This window comes from Saccoglossus kowalevskii, chromosome 22, assembly GCF_978046115.1.
Source record: "Saccoglossus kowalevskii chromosome 22, keSacKowa6.1, whole genome shotgun sequence".
Classification (NCBI taxonomy): Eukaryota; Metazoa; Hemichordata; class Enteropneusta; family Harrimaniidae; genus Saccoglossus; species Saccoglossus kowalevskii.
Genome location: NC_140662.1, coordinates 4105916 through 4131348, shown reverse-complemented (window position 1 = coordinate 4131348; position 25433 = coordinate 4105916). Strand labels below are relative to the sequence as shown.

The following is a 25433-nucleotide window of genomic DNA, read 5'->3' as shown; positions in this document are numbered from 1 at the left end:
TAGTTAATTCGGCGCCGAACTTTTATTATCGACTACGAGTTGCCAGTTGAAGTACACATGTGAACAATCATCATTCCTATTCAAAAACGGGTTAGTCTCTTTGGCCTTGCAACATGTGAATCGTTGAATTTCTTTCTATATATTGCTTATCACTTGTCAGAGATGTTTCACCAGTCAGGTGCATTTATTGTAACTATTGTGAACGCTAGTACATACGCTTACCTGCCATGATATACAGTAATTCTGTATAAATATTGCTTATCTGGCTATTCGTAACAATACATTCGGTTATACCGCATTACCTAGTTTGCATTACATTTTACTAGTTTTGAAAATAGTTTAGTGGAAATAATGGTAAAAAATAAAAAAAACATGAAAATAAAGGTTGTTTTACCAACAGTTTATTCCTACTTTTTTAACCTACGTACATTTCATATTGTGCAATACATTTAATAACAATTATTTATTGATTTATTATATATTAAGTCATGCAATTGGTAACTATTATGATATACGTTTTTAAATATGATGTCATAGATTTATTAAACATTTTGTAATAGAAATGCTGACTGTTATTACATAAGTTCAGTAACTATTTTGACATATATCTTTATATCATATCATAAAAACATTGTAACCATTATGATATACGTATAGTAACTATTATGACATGCAATTGATTATATTGTTATACCATTAAATTAGCAACTATTATGGATTAGAATTATGTAAATCAGTGTTAGACCAACTCAAATATAATTAACAATACAACCATAAAATAACAACCCATAAAATAACACCGGACAAGCTAGTAAAAATTTGTATATATTTTATATGTAATTTCCTGCAGTTAGTGAGAATTTTTGAATATAATATCAGTGTATAACTACACAAGAAATGGACTATCAATATATTCGAATGCATTGTCAACACTAGCACCTCCTTCTTTATAAGATTTTGTCTTTGTTTTCAGGATATGACCACATGTACTGTTAATGAGCAGATTTTCACCTTGACTGAAATATAATGAATAATTAAGGAAAATTAAGTATGTACAGGATGTGTTGAATAATATGTTTCGGTCTCAGTGATAATAAATTTAATACATTTTAAAACATAATTTGGACAAAACATGTTAAAACGTTGACTTAATAATAAATGGATAACTTATTAAACACACATTTCCTACCTTATAATTGCAGCAAATATTCCAATTTCACTGACCGTTTCTCGATTTTCAACGTCTTTCCCACTTTGCACTATATAGTTCTTTACCACAGGCGGTTTTATTCTGTCTATCAAGACGTACTCGGCTCTCCTTTTGTCTTCACCCAGTTCATTCAGCTTGGATACTAAGTCCTCATCATATAAGGTATCTCCTATTGTATGAAATATTAGAGCTCCTCATATAATTACAACTGTCGAACAATATTTATTTATTTATTTATTTATTTATTTATTTATTTATTTATTTATTTATTTATTTATTTATTTATTTATTTATTTATTTATTTAATACACAGTTCAACGGGCAAACACATTACATAACTGGAAAAAAAAACAATACAACTTAAAAGTGATAAATGCTTCCTGCAATTGACTGATCCACAGTCAGGTTTAAAAAATGGTTTGTGTCTCAGACACCTATTAAGAACATAAAAGTAAATATTGGCAAGAATATCAGGGCAGTCATAAAAAGAATTAATAATTTTATATAAAAATGGAAGATCAAGAATAGTTCTTCTGTTAGATAAAAGGGGAATGTTAATAAGTTTGCAATAAATGGGATAACATGAAATACTACAATACACACGTAGCTTTCTACATAAATATTTAACAAATTTGAATTGCACATTTTCAATTTTGTTAGATAGCTCTTTTTGATGAGAGGACCACACCACAGAGCCATATTGAAGAATAGATCTGACATAAACAAGATACAAAGAAATAATTGCAGATATATCATTAAAGCTATAACAAAAACGTTTAATAAAACGTTTAAGGCCCTAGAAACGATAGAATTGATATGATGATTGTATGACAGTTTAGAAGTTAAATGGATACCCAAGTCTTTAATGATTGAAACTTTCTGCAAGAGTATACCTTCCTAAGAGTATTTATAGCTGGAAATAGTTTTTGTCTTAAGAGTGAAGGTAATACATTTACACTTCTCTGAACTGAGTAATAATTTCCAAAGGTTGCACCACTCTACAAACTTATTAAAATCAGTTTGCAAAGTGTGACCGTCAGTTGGAGATGTAATAGACCTATAAAGTTTGGTATCGTCAGCGTAAAGACTAAGATTGGCAGAGATATAAAGGTGGGTGATGTCATTAATATAGTTGACATCTTTTTATTTGGCACAAGTATCACACGATGTACCGCCCTTGCCCGAGTTGACCTTGTTTCTGATATCACTGCCAACATGGACAACGGTTTTGTTACATTTGGGGTATTCATTGACTTAAAAAAAACATTCGATAATATTGACCACAATATTCTCCTTAAAAACCTGGCTTATTATGGGATAAGGGGTCTCCCGCTTTCGTGGTTCCAAAGCTACCTAACTAATAGACACCAAACAGTAAACATTGGAACTGCATCCACATCCAGACATATTCAATACGGGGTGCCCCAGGCATCAATATTAGGGCCTTTACTTTTTCTTCTCTACAAAAATGATATTAACCACTCTACTGATGCTTTTAATTTCCGCCTCTTTGCGGATGACACAAATTTATTTAAATTCCTACAAACTAACTCTATTGATCTTTCTAATATTAATAATGATTTTGAAAATGTTGGACAGTGGTGCAATGCTAATAAATTACCAATTAATGTAGAAAACACAAACTATATGATCCTGAAAACCCCGCAAAGAAAAGTAAAAGCGGAGGGACTGCTCGCTATCAATGATACGTTGATAGAGGGCGTGTCTGAAGCCACTTATCTGGGAGTAACCATTGACCCAATGCTTAAATTGGAATTCTCATATTGAAAAAAAATGTGAAAACCATTAGTCCCAAAGTGGGCATTATATCTCGCATTCGTCACTATGTTCCCAGATCGATTCTCATCCTACTTTACAACACACTTATTCTCCCACACTTAATGTACTGTATTGAAATCTGGGGAAACACATACCCAACACTTCTTGAACCAGTTCTGCTCTTACAAAAAAAGTTGTGCCCCTTATCACCTTCTCGCACTTTAATGCACATTCTGCTTCTCTTTTTATCCAATTACGCATACTTTATATTCACAAACTTTGTAAATTACAAACCTGCCTATTTATCTTCGACCTTAAGCACAACAAATATGCACATAGCCTAAATAAGTATGTTAATGATTACTCACATTGCTATCACACAAGTTCAGTGTCTAGCGGTAATTTGTCAATTCCTGCTGCTCAACTTACAGTTTCACAACATAATTTCAAATTTGCTGCAGTAAAACACTGGAATTCACTTCCAGACTCCCTCAAAAACATCAACAACAGAAACACGTTTAAATATGAAATGAAACATTATTTGCTTTGTTAAATTCCTCGATTACCTCCCATTTCTCTGCATTTTTTTTTCTTTTCTTCTGCATATAAATTCGTTGTACCAGTAGTTCGTTTATATTATTATTACACATAATATTTTAGTCATATTTATATCTAAATCATAAAGATTACATTTTAATTTTCGTTATGTAAATAGTAATTTTCCTTTCCTTTACTAGTAAATTGTAAATTTCAACTTGACAGTCTGGGCCATGGACTGGACTAGTCCATGAGGACTATTTCCATGGTCCACGCCGGAATTACTACTATTGTATTTTGTTTATAAGTTCTGTTATAATGGTCATTCTGGTGAAATAAATAAATAAATGTACCAACTATAATTGGTGGAATAATGTCACATGGTTTTTAAATATAAATAATTATATTAAAGTAAATTATTTTTAGAGTTACCTTCAAGTTTTCTTGATTTTAACACGTATTTGTTCGGGTTTTGCAGAGCTTTTTGAACATTTTTAGACCCCTCACTATCCTGTAATAAAATCAAATTAAATAACCACAGTTCAGGACAATTTCACAAAATATCAAGAAAATATACATAATGTGTCATATTAATTAATATTCATTATTTTTGTGTTCACATGTTATGTGTATTTTAGTTATACATTTGGCATCTGATAGTATTTATATTGTCACAGGGAAATAAGAGGCGCTATTCCTTTCCTTTTATCATATCAAGTGTAAAAGTCTAGTAAATGGTTTTATAATTTATTCATTGTATGGAAATAGAGGATAGCGTTGTAGCGTTTCATTTCCATCGTTTTATAAAGTAAATATCGTGAAGAATATGGTTCGATAAATGCATTCGTTGGGTGGAATAGCTGACACAGTAATACTGGTATTTTTCTGGCCATATCTTGTGTCTTAGGTGATAGAAGTGAACTTTATTCATCGGGAGGGGCAGAAAATATTGTGACAACGATTTAGTCTAATTTTGCTTTTCGTTGATTGATATATAGATTAACACGAATAGTTTTACCAAAGAGTTGATTCACTTGATGAGAATAGATGTTTTGGTAATAATGTTATGTTGGTCTTACCATATCAAGTGTATAAAGTCCGGGAAATAGGTCTCGAATTCGATTTATTGCATCTTCTCCATCTGGGAAATATTTTTGCAACCTTTCAATTGAACCACTTCTGAAGATTTCTTGTTTTAGCACAGTGATACACGCCAAGCGATAACCGATAGATGGGCATTTGATAGCAAGAGATTTCTCAATCATAAGACGTGCTTCCCATTCCTAGAATACAAAAAGTCATGTCACTATTAAATTTTCTAATACTTTATTAGCATCGAATGTTTTGCCTTCAGCAGCATAGCAACGTTTATTTAAATTAATCATCCGTCAATATTTGAATACGCTAATGTAATAATCAACACATCTATCGCACACAATAAAACATGTGACGGATATGAAATATGAACATTAATACATTTGAAATATAATACGTGCTACCAAGATACACAAATTGCAATCTAAATTCTGAAATAAAAGCTCGGGAAAAAATTAAATGTACAAGTTTATCACCACCCACCTTATCTGTTGGGTAATGTTCAATTAAATACCCAGTCCTATAATACACAATTCCTATTTCATAATCGTCTCTGTTGAATTAAAACAATCAAACAAATAACATAATTAATAATGTTTTCAAAATTTTGTAAATTCAATATTAACATTTTTGAACGTTACGAGTTATGATGTGGTCATTATATTCATTTTCACTGGATAAATACTTAATGTGAACATATTTTGTCAACATCATGTAGACACTGAAACACCCAGATGTATATAATAACATTCACATGATAAGTTTATTGTCCACTAGTTTGGCTCTTTCAATGATGTCTTTAAATCCTCTTCTTATAATCGGGATAGATTTATCAAGATGTCTTATTTCATATTCCAACCATCTTTGATCGGTGACAGTAGTAGAATTGTGTCTAATGATTAACATAATGGCAGCCCTGCAGGAAATTAATACAAATACATAAATGATAACTTGCACAAAACGCTACACTTACACAATACACAAACAAACTATACAAAAAGAGCACGACTGAAAACAATCTGTGGACTGACCAACAACAAGGGGTCAATGAAAGAAAGTCAAACACATTGATCGAAAAGACATTGGGGAAAAAGGTCTACACAACCTTGCTATGACAGTATTAGGCACGACACAATACAAGTATAAACAAATGACACCAAAACTTTCCTGACATTTTCAACATAATTTGAGTATATGATCAGCAAAACGTACACAGTATTAACCAATACATGTATTCATTCCCCCAGGCATGGAAGAATGCTATGTAAAAGGTAGAGATGCAGGTTCGTTTTTTTTTTTTTTTTTTTTTTTTTTTTGCTTTTTATTATCCAAACAGTCTTGGCTATAGACTGTTAACATTTTGTAGAATTTTGAATAGTAGAACATACTCAAAAGACGATTTAATAATATAGATAACAGGTGCAAACATTCTCTCTTTTGAATGCTTAGCAAGCTCCTAGACGCTTTGACCTTTTGTTTAGAAATTTTCACAAAAAATTGACATTGTGTTTATCTTCAAAACGCCGTCGGGGCATTGTTTCTGGTTGAATAGTGTTACAACAATCGTACAAACAACTAGCCTAGATGTTAATTTATTCACAAACTTGAAGTAGTGAAATTTGAGCTGCTGCCCTGCAAAATTGACAAGTGGTAGACAGTTTAATACGGCACTTTCTTCATAGTAAAAATATGTACCCGTAAACCAATTTTGGCAGGAAACTGAAGCATGGTTTAGAAGCTAATTTTTTTAAATCACTTTTGACCAAAATATCACATTTTTGTGCATATTTCAAACTACAGTGTTCAAAAACAAATACTTTAAAAAAATGTTAAAATTCATACAATGAGCTTTCCGAAAATATATAGTTTTGTGGACAAGGGAGGTCATCTTGGTTTCCTAATTAACTAATTAAAATACCTGTCAGGTAAACTGCATATTTACCTTAAGTGTTAGATTATTCAATTATAGAATTCAATTCGAGACAAAAACAGTACAAACCCAGTTAAAGTAGCATAATATTTCCTAATGATACCTCAATTTGCACATCATAACGGAGAACCATGTCTAATTTAAATGTATTTGAGCCACAACTTACTTTTTATTGCCATACATTCTCCAAGCTTCAGCAAATACTTTGGCCATATTTTCCACCGCTTTACATTCTGGCAAATTGGCTGCAATATCTTGTTTTCCGAGATTTTCTAGATTAAACCTGCAAATAATTTAATCGGTAAAATAGTTCAACTGATTATTCTATTTAGAAGAGTTTTTTAAATGGTATTGGAAATATACTAACCGGTGAAGACGAGTACATTGGGTTCCGAGTCCAGCCATAGAAGCGGACGTGACGAACAGTTTGACTTGTTTTATTTTAATGTTATTGTTTGAGATATTCTCCAGATCATCACAGTCCAGCACATAGTCACTTCGTAACATACCTAATATTATTGGCTGTAAAAGAAAGGGGATAATATCAATGTTTGGGTGTTATTCGTGTAGCATTGGTACTTATTTGACTGTACGCTGAAACTGTCTGTTATAAGCGACGGCTTTATTTAGAGATTTATCCTATGTTCGATGTGCATAAACCTTTGCATGTCTTGGTAAAAATAAAATAGTATCGGGAACACGCACGTGTACTCTGTACAGTAATATTCTCATACCTGACATGGTGTGTTGTGTATGTACACCTCTTCATAAATGTCAAAGTGTCTTTTCACGAACTCCTCTTGTTGAATTGAACTATAATTTGATAAAAAAACGAAGTAATCAATAATACGTACTTCGGGCAACTGGTATGTATCGATTTATATTTAATTAATGTTTGTTTCTGACGGTCAACCCAGTGGAATTACTATACCTCATCCGCCCAATAAATCCGACATCCCACCCATGGGAGGTCCTCTATATATTGAATGAAGTGGTTGGTGAAGGTGGATTGCGTATATATTGTGATTCGTGTATGTATAAACAATTACAAAATAAAATATTTGCTGATTATAATATATTTCATTGTCAATTCATTTTATATCAAGTATACTGAGATGTGGATAAATGTTGGTAGTTGGCCTTAAATGTAATTGTATTCATGCCAGTTATGTAAAACATTTATTATACTATATGTGTATTTAGAAATAAATCTGGAGTATAACAAAACCTTAATTTGGTAGTCAAAAAAATAAAACTATTTCAGGTTCCATATTTTGTCTTTCTTATTGACTAGTTACGCGAAATAACCTAGCAATATTTCAAACTCTTCCTGCATCCAACATTAATCCTTAAATACGTTTAACAATAATTTACCTTTTTAATACAGACTTTAGAAATTCATAATCATGACTCATAGCATGAATCAACAGATTGAAGTCATTCTGAATAGCCAAGGATTGATAAAACAATTTCTTTGGCACAGGAGATGGCACTAACGTATGAGGTGTGAAACATACAACATCTGATGAGGTAGGTGTCTCTGGTCTTCTCATTACTATCCCATGCATATTAGCAAAGTCTTTACTCCGAACCACTATTTCATCTAGAAGTGGTTTTTCCAATGGCAGTGAGATACATGCCTCCATTGTCTAACTTTGTTATCTGTAATGTGAGTGAAATTATGTAGGATTCCCTTACAATACTAATTTAAAATGAAATAAAAATGTGATTTTCAATAAATACAGTTTTTGCCGAGTTGTGGCGAATATCCATTTTTCGTACCAAACCAGGTCATATGATCTGTCTTGCATGCAAACATACGAACGGTTTAACAAATCGCTTTGATTGTTAGCCAAATAAATCACGAACAAGAAATTGGTTTGATATCTGAATTAACACGAGAAAACCTAGTTGTACCAATCACTATGGTCTTTTATTGTATAACAAAATACAAGACAAAAAGTCATACAAATACTATAAACAATGGTGATATAATCAAATTGATAAAGGTATTTAACAAATCAAACCAGAACACAGACAAGGACAACAAAGTTTTATTCATCAAATAAATTAGTGATTACAATGCCAAACAAATTATTAATTTTATGTTGAATCTTCATTTTCGTTAAAAGTATTGTTATGTGAGTGTAATAATTTCTAAACGGATGGGCTGTTTTATAGCATTTTAAATTACCTCATTGAAATGTTTTTGATTTGCTTAAGAGACTGGCATGTTCTTTGATCTACTGTTGAATATCAATGGCACACACAAACACGTGCATACGTGTGTAATAACTAATAAGTAAAAGACTGTCAACATTAAAACTTAACCACCAACTTCACAATCGTGTTATGAACACTGGCATTGTGTTCGATAATCGGGGAACTTCGTCTCGCTTGGCTGGTGTCGCTTACACGTAGAGATTCGACCCAAATGAATACACATAAGTTCATTACATGTAGTCCAGCATTATTTACACAAGCATTCAGCTGAGGTAATCGTCTCTTACAAAATGTTATATTGACACTTATATTTAAAGTGAAAGGCGTGGCAGAGTAACCATTTGACCAGCCAATCGCTGCAGTCGTTGGCACGAACACGTGATTACCAGGAATGTGTTTCACGGTTAAAGCCTTGCAAAGTTACCACTACTAAATACAATAAGTAAACAATATATTTATAACATTCCTGTAATATATGTTTATAATCTCCACCCTAAACATGCAAGTTATTGATTCTAAACAATAGAGTGACGACGTGTGAACCAAATGTGCGATCGTTGAGTCGCTATCACACCAATGTACTACATTAAATTATTTATTATCCAGGTCCTCATTCAAACAGTGGATTACAACTTGTTTTAAATTAACTTCATACTGCTTTCCTTGGTTGACAATGAGCTCTTCGGTACTCTAAGATTTGCAAGTCAGCCGCTGATGGGATCAAAATTTGTATAGTGTCGACCTGTTGCCATATTCGTATGCCTACTTCCATACGGGCACTTCCTGAATTTACCTTATTCATGCCTTGCTTGTTTCAATTCCACATCAAATAAATATACTGTAAAAATGTAAACTAATGTTTCGACGCGAGGTCATATGTCACGTGGTATGCAGTGGATTTAATATATTAAATTAATACATTTAAATTTTGGAAAAATTTCATTACATAACTCGTATTACTACTATGTATTGTATATATTCGAAAATCGGAAACACTTATTTTATCAAATCAGGGAAACGCTGACAGACTTCTTTTTCGCTCAAATATGTATTTTGTATAGTGAGTTACGGTGTATTGAAAGTAAGGTTAGAACATTCATATTTATACAGATGGACATATGGTATAACGGTGCAAAATGAAACTGTCGATATGATATACGTTATGTGTGAATAGTTCATTTTTGCAGTGATAAGCCAGTACAAAAAATACAATAACTTGACTGGCAGCGTACCTCTATAAAAATACTAATACTGCATAAAAGCAAAATGTACATGTAGGAAATCGACAGATATTAACAGGTGAATGTATAAATATAAATACAACAGATGGCTATCAAAATAATAGATTTGTTTGTAGTAAGGGAGTCACGTGAGTACTGGGCAGGATGTCAGCGCTGACTGAAACTGGGTAAACAGGTTAAATATACAATGATAATTACAGCCTGTCGTTTTTAATGTTTCTGGCAATTTGATGCATTGGTGCACGAATTATTGTAACACGGGGTATTGAATGATACCGGGTGAGCGTGATGTGTGTATGTTATATTGTTAAGACAAAACAACAACAGAGAGCTTGAGTGACATGATACCCCTATAGAAATCCTAATTCTACATCAATGCAAATTGTGTGGATAGGAAATGGGCAAACATTAATGGTAAAACCTGTCAAGTATGTACAAACAAATATAAATGTATATAAATATAACAAGGTGATTGAAATAATACGATAAGTAAGATATGAAATATCGGAGCAAAATGCGTACTAGAGAAAATGTAAGCGCTGGAACATCGTATTTTGGAGTGGCGGGGACGTATTAAATTGCCGATGCGTCTTGGCGTTTATATTGATTGGGTAGCTGAGACGTTTGTCACAATGAATTCATGGAGTTAATTGAAAGGGAAATACATTTTATATTGTTATTCAATGTGACCCACATGATAGTTTCATGCCTGCTGTTGATTTGGTTAATTGTAATGTTTCTTTACTCTGCGCTATCACTTGATGATCTCTAGTTGTAAAATATTATGTAGTGTAGTATGGTTTAATGTTATGTATTGTAGCGTAGTCCTGTGGAGTATGATAGTGTCAACATCTATTGTTAGCTTTATCACTGCGATATATTGTGAGGCATAATTTAATGTTTCAGGGAATTCATGTTATTATTATTTAAAGGCTAGATGTGAATTACAAGCTGAAAATTGTATTTAAAGAAGATTGTGTGAGGGGTTGAAGATACAAGTGCATCACATTCAATTCTAGGTATGTCAATTGTAATGTTTCATTACTCTATAGTATAACTTTTTGTTCAATTCTGATCTGTTTCTGTTCTAACCACCCACCTATAATACAGCAATTATACAATAACAGAAGCATCGCAGCTATACTGTGAGCATATAAGTTCTGGTAGACAGGGAAAATGGCGTTCATTGCAGTGTAATTTGTATTTTGTAAAGCTAACCAGTGATAGCATATGGTACATAGGCTGAAAACGAAGGATAATTCTAAATTATAGTCTCCAGTTGCGCTGTTAAGTGGTGAGAATGAACATCCACAGAAAGCCACTGTAAACACGTTTACTGCCACGACCGCCATTTTAAAGTTATGTTATGTTGATGAGGTATGTTTGCCAATTAACTACGGGAATGCCAAATTCCCGTTAAATGCGAGAAATAATTTTAGAACCTACATATTGGTGACAATATATTTGACCAGTGTACATTCGAACTACAGTAACATACAAACACAATTTTTTTCTATGTTGGGAAAGTAAAATAATAAAATTATGTTTATTGTTCACTGACTTACAACTGTGATGTTCGCATCACGTGTGCCATTTTGCAGTAAATAAACAAATTATCCTAAACTTCGAATACGGTAAAATTTCAAGAGCTGTTGGATTGGATCGGATTTAAATTTGGCATTTTCCTCCGATTTGTGATAAACTTTAAAACTCGTTTCTCATATTGTCTATCTTTATTTTCAAAATGGCTGCCCCATTCAATAATTATCGGTACATTTATCGCATTTATTTAGGCATCACTGGTATGTGGGTGGGGATCCGTTTTATTATGACGGAAAAATGCAATATATGATTTAGAACAAATTGTCGATATTGAAGATTGTTTCACGTATGTTTAGTGCTTAGATGAATTATAGAGAAATAACTGGGGAAAAAAACTCATTACAATTGCAAAACATTAGTTTCAAGCACACGCTTATAAAAGAAAGACCAGCTTTGTTCTAAGTTCTCAGCATATAAAAATGCAAGTGTCAATTAAAAACAATTGTTTTTGTTATATTTAAAAATAATTACCATTCCGGTCTTCGGGCTTCGTAATTGTTCGTAATTTGCATATCCGTAACATTTTTAGTTTTAGAGCTAGCATCTATGACAAAAAGTCATCGGGTTACCGGCAACACGCATTGACTTGTTTTATTTTTTGAGTATCGTTCAATAAAATTACAGAGATATTACACAAGAACTTTACCACGTTGATATTTAGAAATAATTGATTAAATAATATATATCTGTGACATTTTTCATTTAATTGGGAAACAATACTCGAAATATCATCATAGATGAAACCATCAATTTAGAACTATGGTTGTTTCAAGCACAATGGTAATTCAAACTGATAAAATAACATCAATTATGTCATTCCTTCAGTCAATAATTATATGTTAAATTCTGAAACAACGTACGTACTTAGGTTCTGACTTAAATTTTCAAATCGCAGTAACATATCATCAAGAACTAGCTATAGCTATAATGCTTAATTACTATTCAGTATGTACCAAGTTTCTCACAGGTCAGTTTTAGGCTGACTATAGACCATTTCATTATGGTTTGGGTCAATTGTATGTGTTCAATATGCCTATAATTTGACCATATTCGTCACTTTTTGTCTCGCTAATAATTTGTTTTTCACCCATACTGACGGTTTACCATAATGTCTTTATTTTAGAATAATCAAATATATTCGAAAGTTCGACTGGCATTGATAAATTTCCCATATTACAGATGTCTATCCCATACAGTAAATATCGGTAAATTTGTTGCATTTATTTTGTTATCACTTGTACAGCAGCTCAATATTTCTGACTTGGTTCACACAGGCGGAGGGGATTGGTTTTGTTATAAAGGAAAGACGCAATCAATTGAGTGTTAACGTAAAGTAACTGATACAATTTTAGTAGTTCCAACTGTGAATAATTTTAAAACGCAGCATATACTTTCGGTTTGTGCTCCTTGTCGTAAATGCAGTGACAACAAGTACCAGCGTTTCAAGTATAGAAGATATTTACACCAGCTTCAGCTCAAATGTATATTCCCACGTGTCAATTCTCAACATAGTTTGTATTAGTTTCTTTATCAATTCAAAGTTAACAGCTTCACGTTAGTAAACCTTGTGGGAATCATATGCTTTTACGGGATTATTTGAATATCCGGAATTTTTTTTAGACTTTTCACCTTTTCACCCAAAGACTTCGTGTTACCGGAAACACGCATTTTTTTCAGGATTTGTGACGTAACAGTTGAGATATTGTTCAATATAACTACGGAGATAATAACACAAGAACTTTGCCACTTTGTCTATTTAGTATTATTGATTAAATAATATAGTGTGACAGTAAATAGCTTTTGCTTTATTGGGAAACTATCACTCCATATAGTACCATAACACTGGGCAAAATCGTTGATATACGATTGTATACGCAGATATACATTTTGTGTATATTCGCGGTATACGTTTAGTATACGCAGATAGGATTACGTATACAAATCGTGGAATATACGTACATATGCGCTACGTATGTTTATGGTTTCTTTCACACATGCCCGCATTGGGTGGCATGCAGCGTATACGTACGTATTTTACATGCATTCTCGTAGTACAATTAAAGTTGTTTTACGAAGTCTGTATATTTACGCATACGTGGAGAATACTGTGCGCGTGGAATTGTCCGGTTTTATTTGGGATCGCGGCCGCCAGTACTTATAATAACAATTACCGGAACTGTCGACACGCATGGCGTCTTGAATCGTTCTAAAAACGTCTCCTGTTTTGCCGAGTACATGCAATTGAGAAATGGCTATGTACAGGTACAATTTAGAAACGGTTGTTACTAATTTCTAAAAAAAAAAAAAAAAAACATTTCCTGACTGAAGTGTACCATCGCTTTGATATTAACGTGACGTCTTCATTTGTCTCACTATACACTTGTGAATTCGAACACAAGACAGGGAATAGAGTATACGTTGATTAATTGCAATATCATTCGCAAGCCTGAATGAATGCGAACAATACAGGTGTGAATATTTTGGCGAGTGTTAAAATACTTTCCATTCGGGTCGTGTGCGTGTTTCTCGGGGCCGGCTTGTGGTCTCATACACGTGAATGTTGGCCGATCGTCATTTTGGTAAGAATAGCCACAAAGTCCATACCAAGAAGGTGAAATGAATTCTCACTGAGACACATGTAACAAAATTGGTCGAATTTGCTGTCATCGCCATTTCTAGAGATCGTTTGATTACGGAGTTTCATTTCTATTCCATTTACCATCGTACGCTGCGTTATTTTCAGAATACGATCTATATCACCACAGTCACTCTACTAGTATAGTGACTGTGATATCACCACATACACTCGGAACACATAAAGTGAACAACGCTAAACATCGCATTTTCATTTCAAACAACTATGGATATTTCTGGCTAGTACTCTTTGCAGTGACGTTTCAGATTTGCGAACACAATTCTCATTGTCTTCGTTGAACCATAAACAGTCTATGGTTGAACCTGCTATGTGGTACTTGGCAACATATTAGGAACTGTGTAAATGTTTGTGAAAACTAGACTGACGATTCATGTTTTAGTGCATTCACATCACGTGACATCGATTGACATCAGTTAATTATTCGTGCTTAGCAGCGCAACGGTTTACCGGTTCATGTTTTTTGTACCTTTATTCAACAAAATCTTAATTTTAACTTTAATTATTGTCATAAATACAACATTGAATAACTGCAGTGATATTCATAGCCACATACATCTACTGTTTACTGCAGCGAGAATTGCAAAGAAATAATTCATATTGTTTAGAAGCCTGTTTATACTTGGGTCACGACGATCCTTTTCCGAATCTGTCTGTAAACTTGTATTTTGTTATCAGGTTTCATTTATAAATTTAAATAAATGTTTGTCTCTTACTATCATTTGAATTCCTAAATACATTTTACTAGAAATTTTTCGTTTTCCATAGTCTATGGTATACGTGAGAGATACTCCAATGGTGCAGTCTCTCGTTCGGGTATATATATATATTCATTTCATCTTTGTGGTAAAGTGTCCCACAACTCTTTGCGCGAACAGGCGTCCGTAGAACACTGTCCAAAATAATGAGGGCGCAATACACTGGTTGGACGTTATCATTATGGGCTGAGTTGGAACCGTCGTCACTAACAAATCAAACACTATGTTTTTAGTACGTACAGAATAGTAAAATAACAAATATCTATATTACTGGTGGAAATAAAATAATAATCGAACATGATGAAACTGTGAAATGTCGAATTTCGCAATCGCACACCCCTACTAACAAAATGCTATATGCTAACGTGACTGAAGTGATGAGCCCTTTTGAAATCAGTTACGTAATTGTTGCATTAATCCAGGAACAAGATGTCCCATTTCCATCGTAGTTGTCGATTGTCTGACGTTCAGCGTTCAGGCTGATCTCAATCCCCATCTCATCTTTACCAAGTCAAAGTTTATTCGGAAGTTTTGATAGATCTCGAACACAGTCTTCAAGCATCTCGGATCACCAACATTATGCGATCTTTAGTTACAACAGTAAATCGTTTGCGCAAGTAAGTCATGGCGGACACATCAAAACAGACAGAAAAAAGCGTGCTATTTTAAAAACCGACACCAAGTCACCACAAGAGAATGATATCAACCATTTTAGGAATGTTCTGAAAATCAGCGTGTCCGGATTTACCCTGCAGTATTTGTGTAAGTTGTGTTTAACTTTCAGTCGATGTAGCGTGTCTAGCTGTGTCATTTCAAACACGCATATAAAAGTCACTATTCAATTTTTCACACTTAGTTCATACCATTTCATTGTAACTATTATAACTTGTATTCAGTGGATCGATTTTGATTACAGCCTGTAAATCCCTATATACGCAATTTTATTTTATGTGTCAGAAAAAACGTAAGTATGCGAAAGTCGAAAATTGATGTCCAATCTAATTAATTGACCTCTTCACCCAAATTACTAGTAATTCATGTTGGCCTGGTTATGCCATATGATGTCCGTTGTTCCATGCTTTTGTCTGATCCTTCATTGTTTTCAAAGGGCTCTACTCAAATTGACAAAGGGCTCTGGCTGTTCAGCAATTAACCGATACAGGCTAGTGTAAAGTGGGCGTTAGACTGGCATACAGTCTCTTGTTTTATTTTTTTATTAAATAAAATATGGTAGTGTATACATGGCGATAGCGGTAACCCAACTTTCGTGGTAACCCGGCTCTCGCCATTTACACGCTCCCACTACCAACGAAGGAGCTATGACGCGATCCTCGAAACGTTGCCTGAACCAATCACAAACAAGAACAGACAATGAATTTTCGGATTAACACCTGTGTCCCCCCCCCCCCCACGCTGACCAACGTTTCCCAACACTAACGAAAAAATCTTTTGTCTTCTTCTGACTTCCTGTAAGCAAGTGTGGGTGGATGTAGTCATATAGCACTAATACTTCATACCAACTTGCATTTTAACAACAGTTTTATGTGGCATAATATTTGAGGCAAACATTTGAAATCACGGGATATGACCATTGCAATTATTTATTTTTTTCACGCTGTCTTATTTATATTTTTTTTATTTTTTCTTGAATGTGTCAACGTTTGTTCCAGCTACAGCTCGCGTGCATTTTTTATTCTTGGTGATTGGCTTGTGTTTTCTTAACAAATGTTTCACCCCTATAATTTTAAATATAAAATACATAAGTTATTATTACAATGATTAGCACGTTTTCATTTCGAGCGAGAGGTAGGTTTGAATCTCATTGCCCACTGTTGAGTCGGTAATATATTGAGTAAAAACTGTCCAGGTCACCAAACATTATAATACAACACCTCTTCCTATTCAAATTTGCTTGACAAATCTCAATTAAACTGTTACATATTCTATTTTAGGTACTGTTACCAGAAAATGACAGAGAAAGACGAGAGTGTTTTTATACAGCTTGGAAAACACAAATAAAGAACCAAGGAGGAGATGAGTAAGTGTTAATTTATAGTTTTTATAATTTTGAATTCGTTTTATTCAAGCTTGTTAAAATAGCAGTAATAATAAATATAGTGTTAGTTATAAATAACATTTCTATCATTGCAGCTGACGGAATGTCGGGAAAAGAGGTTAAAGAGGAAGAACAAGAGATGTGGGAGATGGTGACGAAAGTTGTGGACCTTATGATGTCAGATGAGGAAGACGGCGAAGAAGATCGGAAAGGAATGTTCATTGTGAGGTCTCCGACATTCAGGTCATGGCACTGAACGACTTGATTTTGGATTAAGACAACCGAGTGGCAAGGATGCTCCAGAAATAAGTAGGACCACCATGTACCTGTCAAACCCCACGTGATTGCCATTTCGTGAAACCCTTTCAATATTTTTAGCTTATAACTGGAATTTTATTTCTTTTGTTTCATTGGATTTATAAATTACTTGACTATAAATGCATTAATTGTTGAATTTCGTTATTTCTGTTAAAGAAGTCCACTAAATTTAAACCAGTTGAAATGAACTTATTTTTCACCTTCAATTAAAATGAAATTAAAACCCCATATGATTTATTTATGTATGTCGAGGAAGATGCTGGTCCTGTGTTCATAAAAAACGTCTGATCACTGGGATGGCCATGGGTGTGGCAATAGCCATTTCTTTATCTTTACATGTATATGATTGTAACAGGAGCTCGTGATATTGCTAGGTTGTTGTATTGTGTTTATAAATAAATGTGTTGCGGTAGCAAACACGAGTAATACTATCGATACTTTATTTATAAACAAAATACTAGTACCTAGAAAAATTACAAGCACGTGCGGCGCCCAAGAACCAAATTACGACGTGAATGATTAACCGGAAATGAAGCATGACCTAAAATATGTGACCTGTATGCAAATGTTCCTGGAAAATCAGCCAATAGCATGCGCTTTAAATATGCCGAGTATACGCAAAATATACGTAGATCTACGCCGATGTTAATTGTGTGCACTGGTTTATTGCGTGACCGTATACGCTACGTATACGTCGATCTGCGTCAGTATAAACTCTGTGCAGTGGTTTATCACGTGTCCGTATATACTACGTATACGTAGGAATACGTTAGACAGCATTGTTCTGCATTAGGTGTATACGAAAGCCGAGAGGGGCCTTCCTACTTCACAGTTCCAACTTCCGAGTTCCGACTTCTAACTTCCGAGTTCCGACTTCTAACTTCCGAGTTCCGACTTCTAACTTCCGAGTTCCGACTTCTAACTTCCGAGTTATTATTGTTTGAAACCGCAGGAGCAAAAAGTACCGTCATCTGTAGTGATGAAACTACATAGTAGTCTATCATTTGTGCACAGAATTGTTTTGCATACAGGTTATGGGGTGAGATCAGCGCTAAAATTACTTTTATTTTTTATAATGCATTGATATATTCCTAGAGGCCTGCAATGAGAAGCACGGAGTGGCAAATCTGAAGTCTGAAGAGAGAACTCTCAAGTTCGAATTCAGAAGTGAAAAGTGGAAATGTGAAGTCGGAATTGAGAAGTCGGAAATTGGAAGTGAGAATTTAGAAATTGGAAGTAAGAATTTGGAAGTAAGAAGTCGGAAGTAAGAAGTCGGAAATTGGAAGTCAGAAGTAAGAACTTTGAAGTCGGAAATATAAAAATGTGTAAATATAGGAGTCTTGATATATATATACATAAATATATAAGTTAAAGCATAAAATCTGAGATTTCGGGGAAAATATGAAACATAATAAAGTGAAAGCCAATTTCATGATAAATAATATATCTATCGAACCTAAAAAAATGATAATTAATGTCATTTAGTGGAACCAACGTTCCTTGCACTTTCTCCATACCTCATGTCCGAAAAAAATAAGTGAATGTCAGTGTCCGTCAAGTATAGGTGAGACTGATGATTAATCTGTTTGGGTAAGAATAAAGGAATTACAAGGGAACGTGTCACAAAGTAGAATATAACCCGGGCATATAATCAAGCGACTTGTCCCCAGATAGATCATAATCAGTGGACTTTTCTTAACTAAGGTAGATCACAATGAAGGGTCCATGGGAAGAATAGTATCAGGTCACTTTTTCCAAGGTAGAATATATTCAAATGCAAAGACAATATAAATATGGTTAGACAATGCCAATGATAATGCAAAACAATTCTGTGCACAGATGATAGAAACTACTATGAAGTTTCATTACTACAGATGACGGTACTTTTTGCTCCTGCGGTTTGCAACAATAATAACTTGGAAGTTAGAAGTTGGAACTCGGAAGTTAGAAGACGGAACTATGAAGTTAGAAGTCGGAACTCGGAAGTTGGAACTGTGAAGTAGGAAGGCCCCTCTCGGCTTTCGTAGGTGTACGTTAATGTGCGCACTGTATACTTCCGGTCTGCGTAAATATACTGCTGTGTATATTTACGTATCAGTATGTTCCGAATGTGTGAATATACGTTGCGTATTCCCCGTACATACATTGAATGTACGTATGCGCCGACCAACGTATATCTACGAATATCGGGAATATACGCGTGCGAATACGCTAATGTACCCGCCGTATACCAACGATTTTGCCCAGTGTAACTTCAACCCATCAATTTAGAAGTACGCGAATAAATTTAAACTGATAAAATAACATCAATTAAGTAGTTCCCACTGTCAATAATTAAATGTTATATCTTGAAACTAAGTACATACTTAAGGTTCTGGCACCATCCATTTCCAAATGCAGTAACATATCAAGGACATTTCATTTCAAATATATTTCCAGTTGTAGCTCAAGACCTTAATCTCACATGTCAGTTTAAGGCTATTATAGATCTAAAAACTCAGTATATACTTATGGTTCACCCATTTCAAAGTATAGTGACATGTCACGTATCAGCAATTCAATAATAGTGTGTACATTCCCAGCTTTAGCTCAATTTTTTTAATCTCACACAGCTCAATTTGAGGCAACTATCGACTTCCATATTTTGGAATTTCAAAATAGTATCGGCTAAATTTAATATGCCTTGTGTTTTCACACTAACCTTTACTTTGGCTGTAAATGGTTTCTAGATTCTTTTATAAATGTCAATTTCAATTTATCGATGTACAGTTTGTCTATATTCGGTACTTCTTGTCCTGCTGTTATTTTGTTTATTAACCTATCATCGACAGTTTACCATCATGAATCATCAAATATATTTGCGTTTTAGATAAGCATTCATATATTTTACATATACCAAACACATGACCACTAGTCTGCAATAAATTTTCGGGGTTAATGATTTATCAATGAAGCAACTACGATTCCTAAAAATCATGTCAGTACGGGAATGTAATCAGTGTCACGTGATCGTATTGGTTGCCATATCATCGAACTTAGGTAATTCGTATATATTCGTATTTTAAATACACACAATGTTGCATTTTATTCTTAGGAAAACGTACTTTTGATATTGTCGTTAGTATCGATAAATATCCTATCCCTTATGCTTTCCATGCAATAATTAAAAATATAAAAATGCAATAATAAAAACATCATATCTGCCCATTTGTCTAGAACTGTTCTTCAAGTTTCACTAATGTCTGTGTTTTTTTGTGTGTGTTTATTTACTAGTGCAAAAGCTTTGAATTGTTATTCAGTGTGTACAAAGTACAAATGCGATATGTTGAGATGTTGTTAGCAGAATCACTGAAAAATCAATTATTATTTTGCAGCTTATGCAATTAATAATGAAACTGAAATGTTTGCTGATATAGGTAATGAAAGGTTGAAATTTCAGGCCACAATGTTTTCGGAAAGTAGTATTTTTGAACACAACAAACATATTATTGAAGTTAGTATGTTTTCTAAATTATTTTATTTAAAATAGTTAAGTAACACATGTTGTAAGTGTCGATATTACTGACAATATTGAACTATCATTGTCCTGGTAGCCTTTTCATCTCCATGCAATAACCTTTACTTTGCTGGATGATGCCAAGAGGTACGTCGATATCTCCAGGTCAGGCGCTAGAACTGTTGACATTACGCGGGTAGTTATTCTAGTTTTTGACAGTAACAAAACGCTTTTAGTGCAGGAGCACTCCAATACAGTAGGAACTCAAAATATCAATGCTGTTAATTTTAGATAATTTCTAATTCAGCATCGTATCGAATCTACTCATACACAACATTAAACGGGAATGTACATGGAATGCATTGTAAAAGTTGTAATTTATACATAAGATTTGGATTCTTAGGGTATGTGGCTGCTGCCAGGCTACTGCAGACAATGGCCGAATGGTGGCCAGTCGCCGCCACGGGCACTCGAAATATTACTAGATTGTCGAATTTTGACCATATGCAATCACGTATTTTGGTGATTCATTCAAGTGTATACAAGAATAAATAATTAGACATTTTGTATTAAATAGATACTGTTCTTTTTGTATCGTTTGTGCACCTACATAGACATCCATTTCTCGAGTAGAACGACAGTCAATGGATTATGCAGTTGCCTGTGTTGACAGTTTTCTGAATAATTCTTTCCAAATATTTCAATAATTTGAAGTTTGTCGTGACATATGCAATTCAAAATGGCTTCGACCCATATGAAATCTCTCGGCGGGACATATTCATAATCAAAATCATAAAGTTATTATTGCAATTATTATTTACCAGATAAATTTGAATTTGTCTAATTATATTGTATTTTAGCGAAATGTTTTTATAGTGAAACAAAGAGATTGTCATTGTTCACCAATGCAATATGGAGACAACATTTCTTAAAATATGCAGACTAATGTTTTTTTCCTATTTTTATAATAAAATTGAATATAAAAAGAATCTGAAATGTGGATGCTGCTAAATTTGTCTTGTTTTATTTTAGTTTTGTTTTTTCATTGCTGTTCAAGTTCAAATTTGATTGTATTTTTTAATTTTGATGCGAAACTGACCCACGCCGATATAAAGGCCCAATTCACTGACCCGGGCAAGTGTGAATTGGAAGTGTGGCTATGCTAATGAGTGTTGTTAATCACTTGCATAGCCTATGTTCACAGAAACCGGTAGTTTATTTACAAGCTGATAACACTAATCTCCGTGAACATCGATGCGTGTAACGGTCCAATCAGGTTTGCCTCTATAGAGCATGGACCTAAGCTACATAGGCATCTCGTAACGACAAAACTAATAACGCAGTTAATAAGTGACGTGTTACGAAGTGATGCGGCATTGATTCATGCTTATATCATTTTACCTCCATGCTTATAGCAGCAATAGCCTTCGTGTGAACTGCGGATTTATCGTATCATGTCATTTGCCATTTGCGTACCGTTGAATTACGACGCCACGGCGATGACCGCGATGTCACACTGCGGTCAACGATACTAAAATACATTTGATGTACGGCGCTAACTCTTTCACACTCATAAATGCTGCTACTGATGTGGTAATAGCAAAAATAATAAATTTGAGACGATGCCTCATTCCTTGAAATTCTCCTTTTTCAGAGTGCGTACAAATTTTGCCAGCCATATTCAAGATGGCTGCATTATAGTGAAGTTTGGTGATTTTTTTGCATTTATTTTGTTATCACTGGTACACCAGCTGGCTATGGCTCTTTTGTGGTTCACACAGTTTGGTAGAGATCGGTTTTATTATGAGGGAAAGATGCAATTTATGATTTAGAACAAATTGTCGATATTGAAGTTTGCTTAACGTATAGTTAGTGTTTAGATGATTTAGAGAGAAATATTTGGGAAAAACACTCGACATATCATCATAATTTCAAAAAAATAAATTAAAACATGGCTGGCATATAGCACACGCTTATACATAAACATCTTTGACAAGTCATTGATAACAGGTTCACTTCGCGATTCGTATTTTTACGGGATAGTTAGAATATTTTTGAAATTTTTAGATCTAGCACCTATGACCCAGGGTCGTAGGGTTACAGGAATTACGAATTTTGTCATGATTCATGACGTTACAGGTATTACACAAATGACTTTATTTAGCTTGTGTTCGGTAATATGATGAGAGAAAAATGCAGTACATGGTTTTGAACAAATTACCAGTATTGACGATTGCTTTATGTGTGTTCAGATTTTTAAATGATTAATGGTTTGGAAAGAAAGCGAAAATGTAATTGAAAAAACAACAATGATATATTACCATAAATGCAAACCAACAATTAAAACATAGGTCATTTTAAGCTACATGGGTAAGACGAGATTAAATTTAGTTAAATTAAATTTAGTTCATACTGTCAATAATTAAATGTTATATCTAAAAACTCAGTATATACTAATGGTTCACCCATTTCAAATTAAAGTACCAGCAATTCAATAATATTTTGTACATTTCCAGCTTTAGCTCACATTCTTAATCTCACAGTTCAGTTTGAGGCAGCTATCGATTTCCATTTGTTGGAATTTCAATATAGTATCGGTCAAATTGTATGAATTCAATATGCTTAGTGGTTTCACGGTTACCTTCAAGTTGACAGTAAATTATTCTCGCTAGACATGCAGGCGAGTCTTCTTTTACAATCAATGAAGTTATAGAACATGTTTACTGCCACAACTACCATTTACAATTTTCTACGGGATAGTCTAATTCCCGTTGATTGCTAGAAAATTAAATTACAGCCTGAACCTTTCCCCCAAAGTCGGATTACCGGCGACTTTGTTGTTTTACCTTTCTAGTTTGATGACATTGCATTGTTAAATAGAACTACATGATCACAAAAATTGAATAATTATGATATGTGTATCGTTCACAAATGTGATGTTTGCTGTTACATTTTTCAGAATGCAAGCAAGCCGTATTCAAGATGGCTGCATTATAGTGAATTTTGGTGATTTTTGCGCATTTATTTTGTTATCACTGGTACACCAGCTGGCTATGGCGCTGTTGTGGTTCACACAGGTGGATAGAGATCGGTTTTATTATGAGGTAAAGACGCAATTTATGATTTAGAACAAATTGTCGATATTGAAGTTTGCTTAACGTATATTTAGTGTTTAGATGATTCAGAGAGAAATATTTGGGAAAAAACATTCGAAATATCATCATAATTGCAAAAAAATAAATTAAAACATGGCTAGCATATAGCACAAGCTTACAAAATGACGATTAAATCGGGGGGTCAAAATAAACAAATTATAAAATAACCACAAGTACATTTTACACCTAGTATATACTTACGGTTTATGCTCCGTGGTTTCAACAACTACGAATTGCAGTGTTCGAATACTAGCGTTTTGCATTGTATGAAAACCAGCGTTTCATATATAGAAACTGTCGCACCAGCTTTAGCTCAAATGCTTAATCCCACTTGTCAGGTCTAAACATTGTTTTTATTATTATTTTCAAAAATGATTTTCAACGAACCGTCCGATTATATAATGGAAAACATAAACATCTTTGACAAGTCATTGATAACAGGTTCACTTCGCGATTCGTATTTTTACGGGATAGTTAGAATATTTTTGAAATTTTTAGATCTAGCACATATGACCCAGGGTCGTAGGTTTACAGGAATTACGCATTTTGTCATGATTGATGAACAGGTATTACACAAATGACGTTATTTAGCGTGCGTTCGGTAATATGGTGAGAGAAAAATGCAGTACATGGTTTTAAACAAATTACCAGTGTTGACGATTGCTTTATGTATGTTCAGGATTGTAAATGATTAATGGTTTGGAAAGAAAGCGAAAATGTAATTGAAAAAAAACAACAATGATATATTATCATAAATGCAAACCATCAATTAAAACATAGGTCATTTTAAGCTACATGAGTAAGACGAGATTAAATTTAGTTAAATTAAATTTAGTTAAAATGTTATATCTAAAAACTATATATTAATGGTTCACCGATTTCAAATTATAGCACCAACGTGTCACTTACCAGCAATTCAATAATATTTTGTACATTTCTAGCTACAGCTCACATTTTTAATCCCTCAGTTCAGTTTGAGGCAACTATCGATTTCCATTTTTGGAATTTCAATATAGTATCGGTCAAATTGTATGAATTCAATATGCTTAGTGATTTCACGGTTACCTTCAAGTTGGCTGTAAATGGATTCACATTTTGTTTATAATTGATAATTTCCATTCATCGATGAACATTCGGCACTTTTTGTCACACTGTTATTTTCTTTTTTTCATCTATAACCGACAGTTTACCGTTATGAATTATTTTAGAATCATCGAAATTAACCACTAGTCTGTAATTAAATTTAGAGAAAATAATATGCTAGGAATGAGCAACAAATTAACAGCAACAGAAAAAAGTTGGTCATCCAAAAAGCTGACTTTCTCCAACAACATTTGATAGATCATCCCCAAATTAGCTTTTAAATGAATGGAACCTAAT

At 33.7% G+C, this 25433-nt stretch overlaps 1 protein-coding gene across 1 annotated transcript; it reads right to left on the bottom strand.

Annotated features, from left to right (window-relative positions):
• Positions 1 to 385: 385 nt before the first annotated feature.
• Positions 386 to 24312, bottom strand: LOC144351903 (glutathione synthetase-like). Its single transcript, XM_085495674.1, has 11 exons — positions 24255 to 24312; positions 7926 to 8213; positions 7286 to 7364; positions 6919 to 7073; positions 6718 to 6834; positions 5376 to 5537; positions 5105 to 5174; positions 4606 to 4809; positions 3959 to 4037; positions 1190 to 1379; positions 386 to 1016 (listed from the first exon to the last, which is right to left on the bottom strand). Exons 2-11 carry the CDS (start codon positions 8195 to 8197, stop codon positions 887 to 889), a joined length of 1458 nt encoding a protein of 485 aa, XP_085351800.1. The 5' UTR covers positions 8198 to 8213; positions 24255 to 24312; the 3' UTR covers positions 386 to 886.
• Positions 24313 to 25433: the final 1121 nt, after the last annotated feature.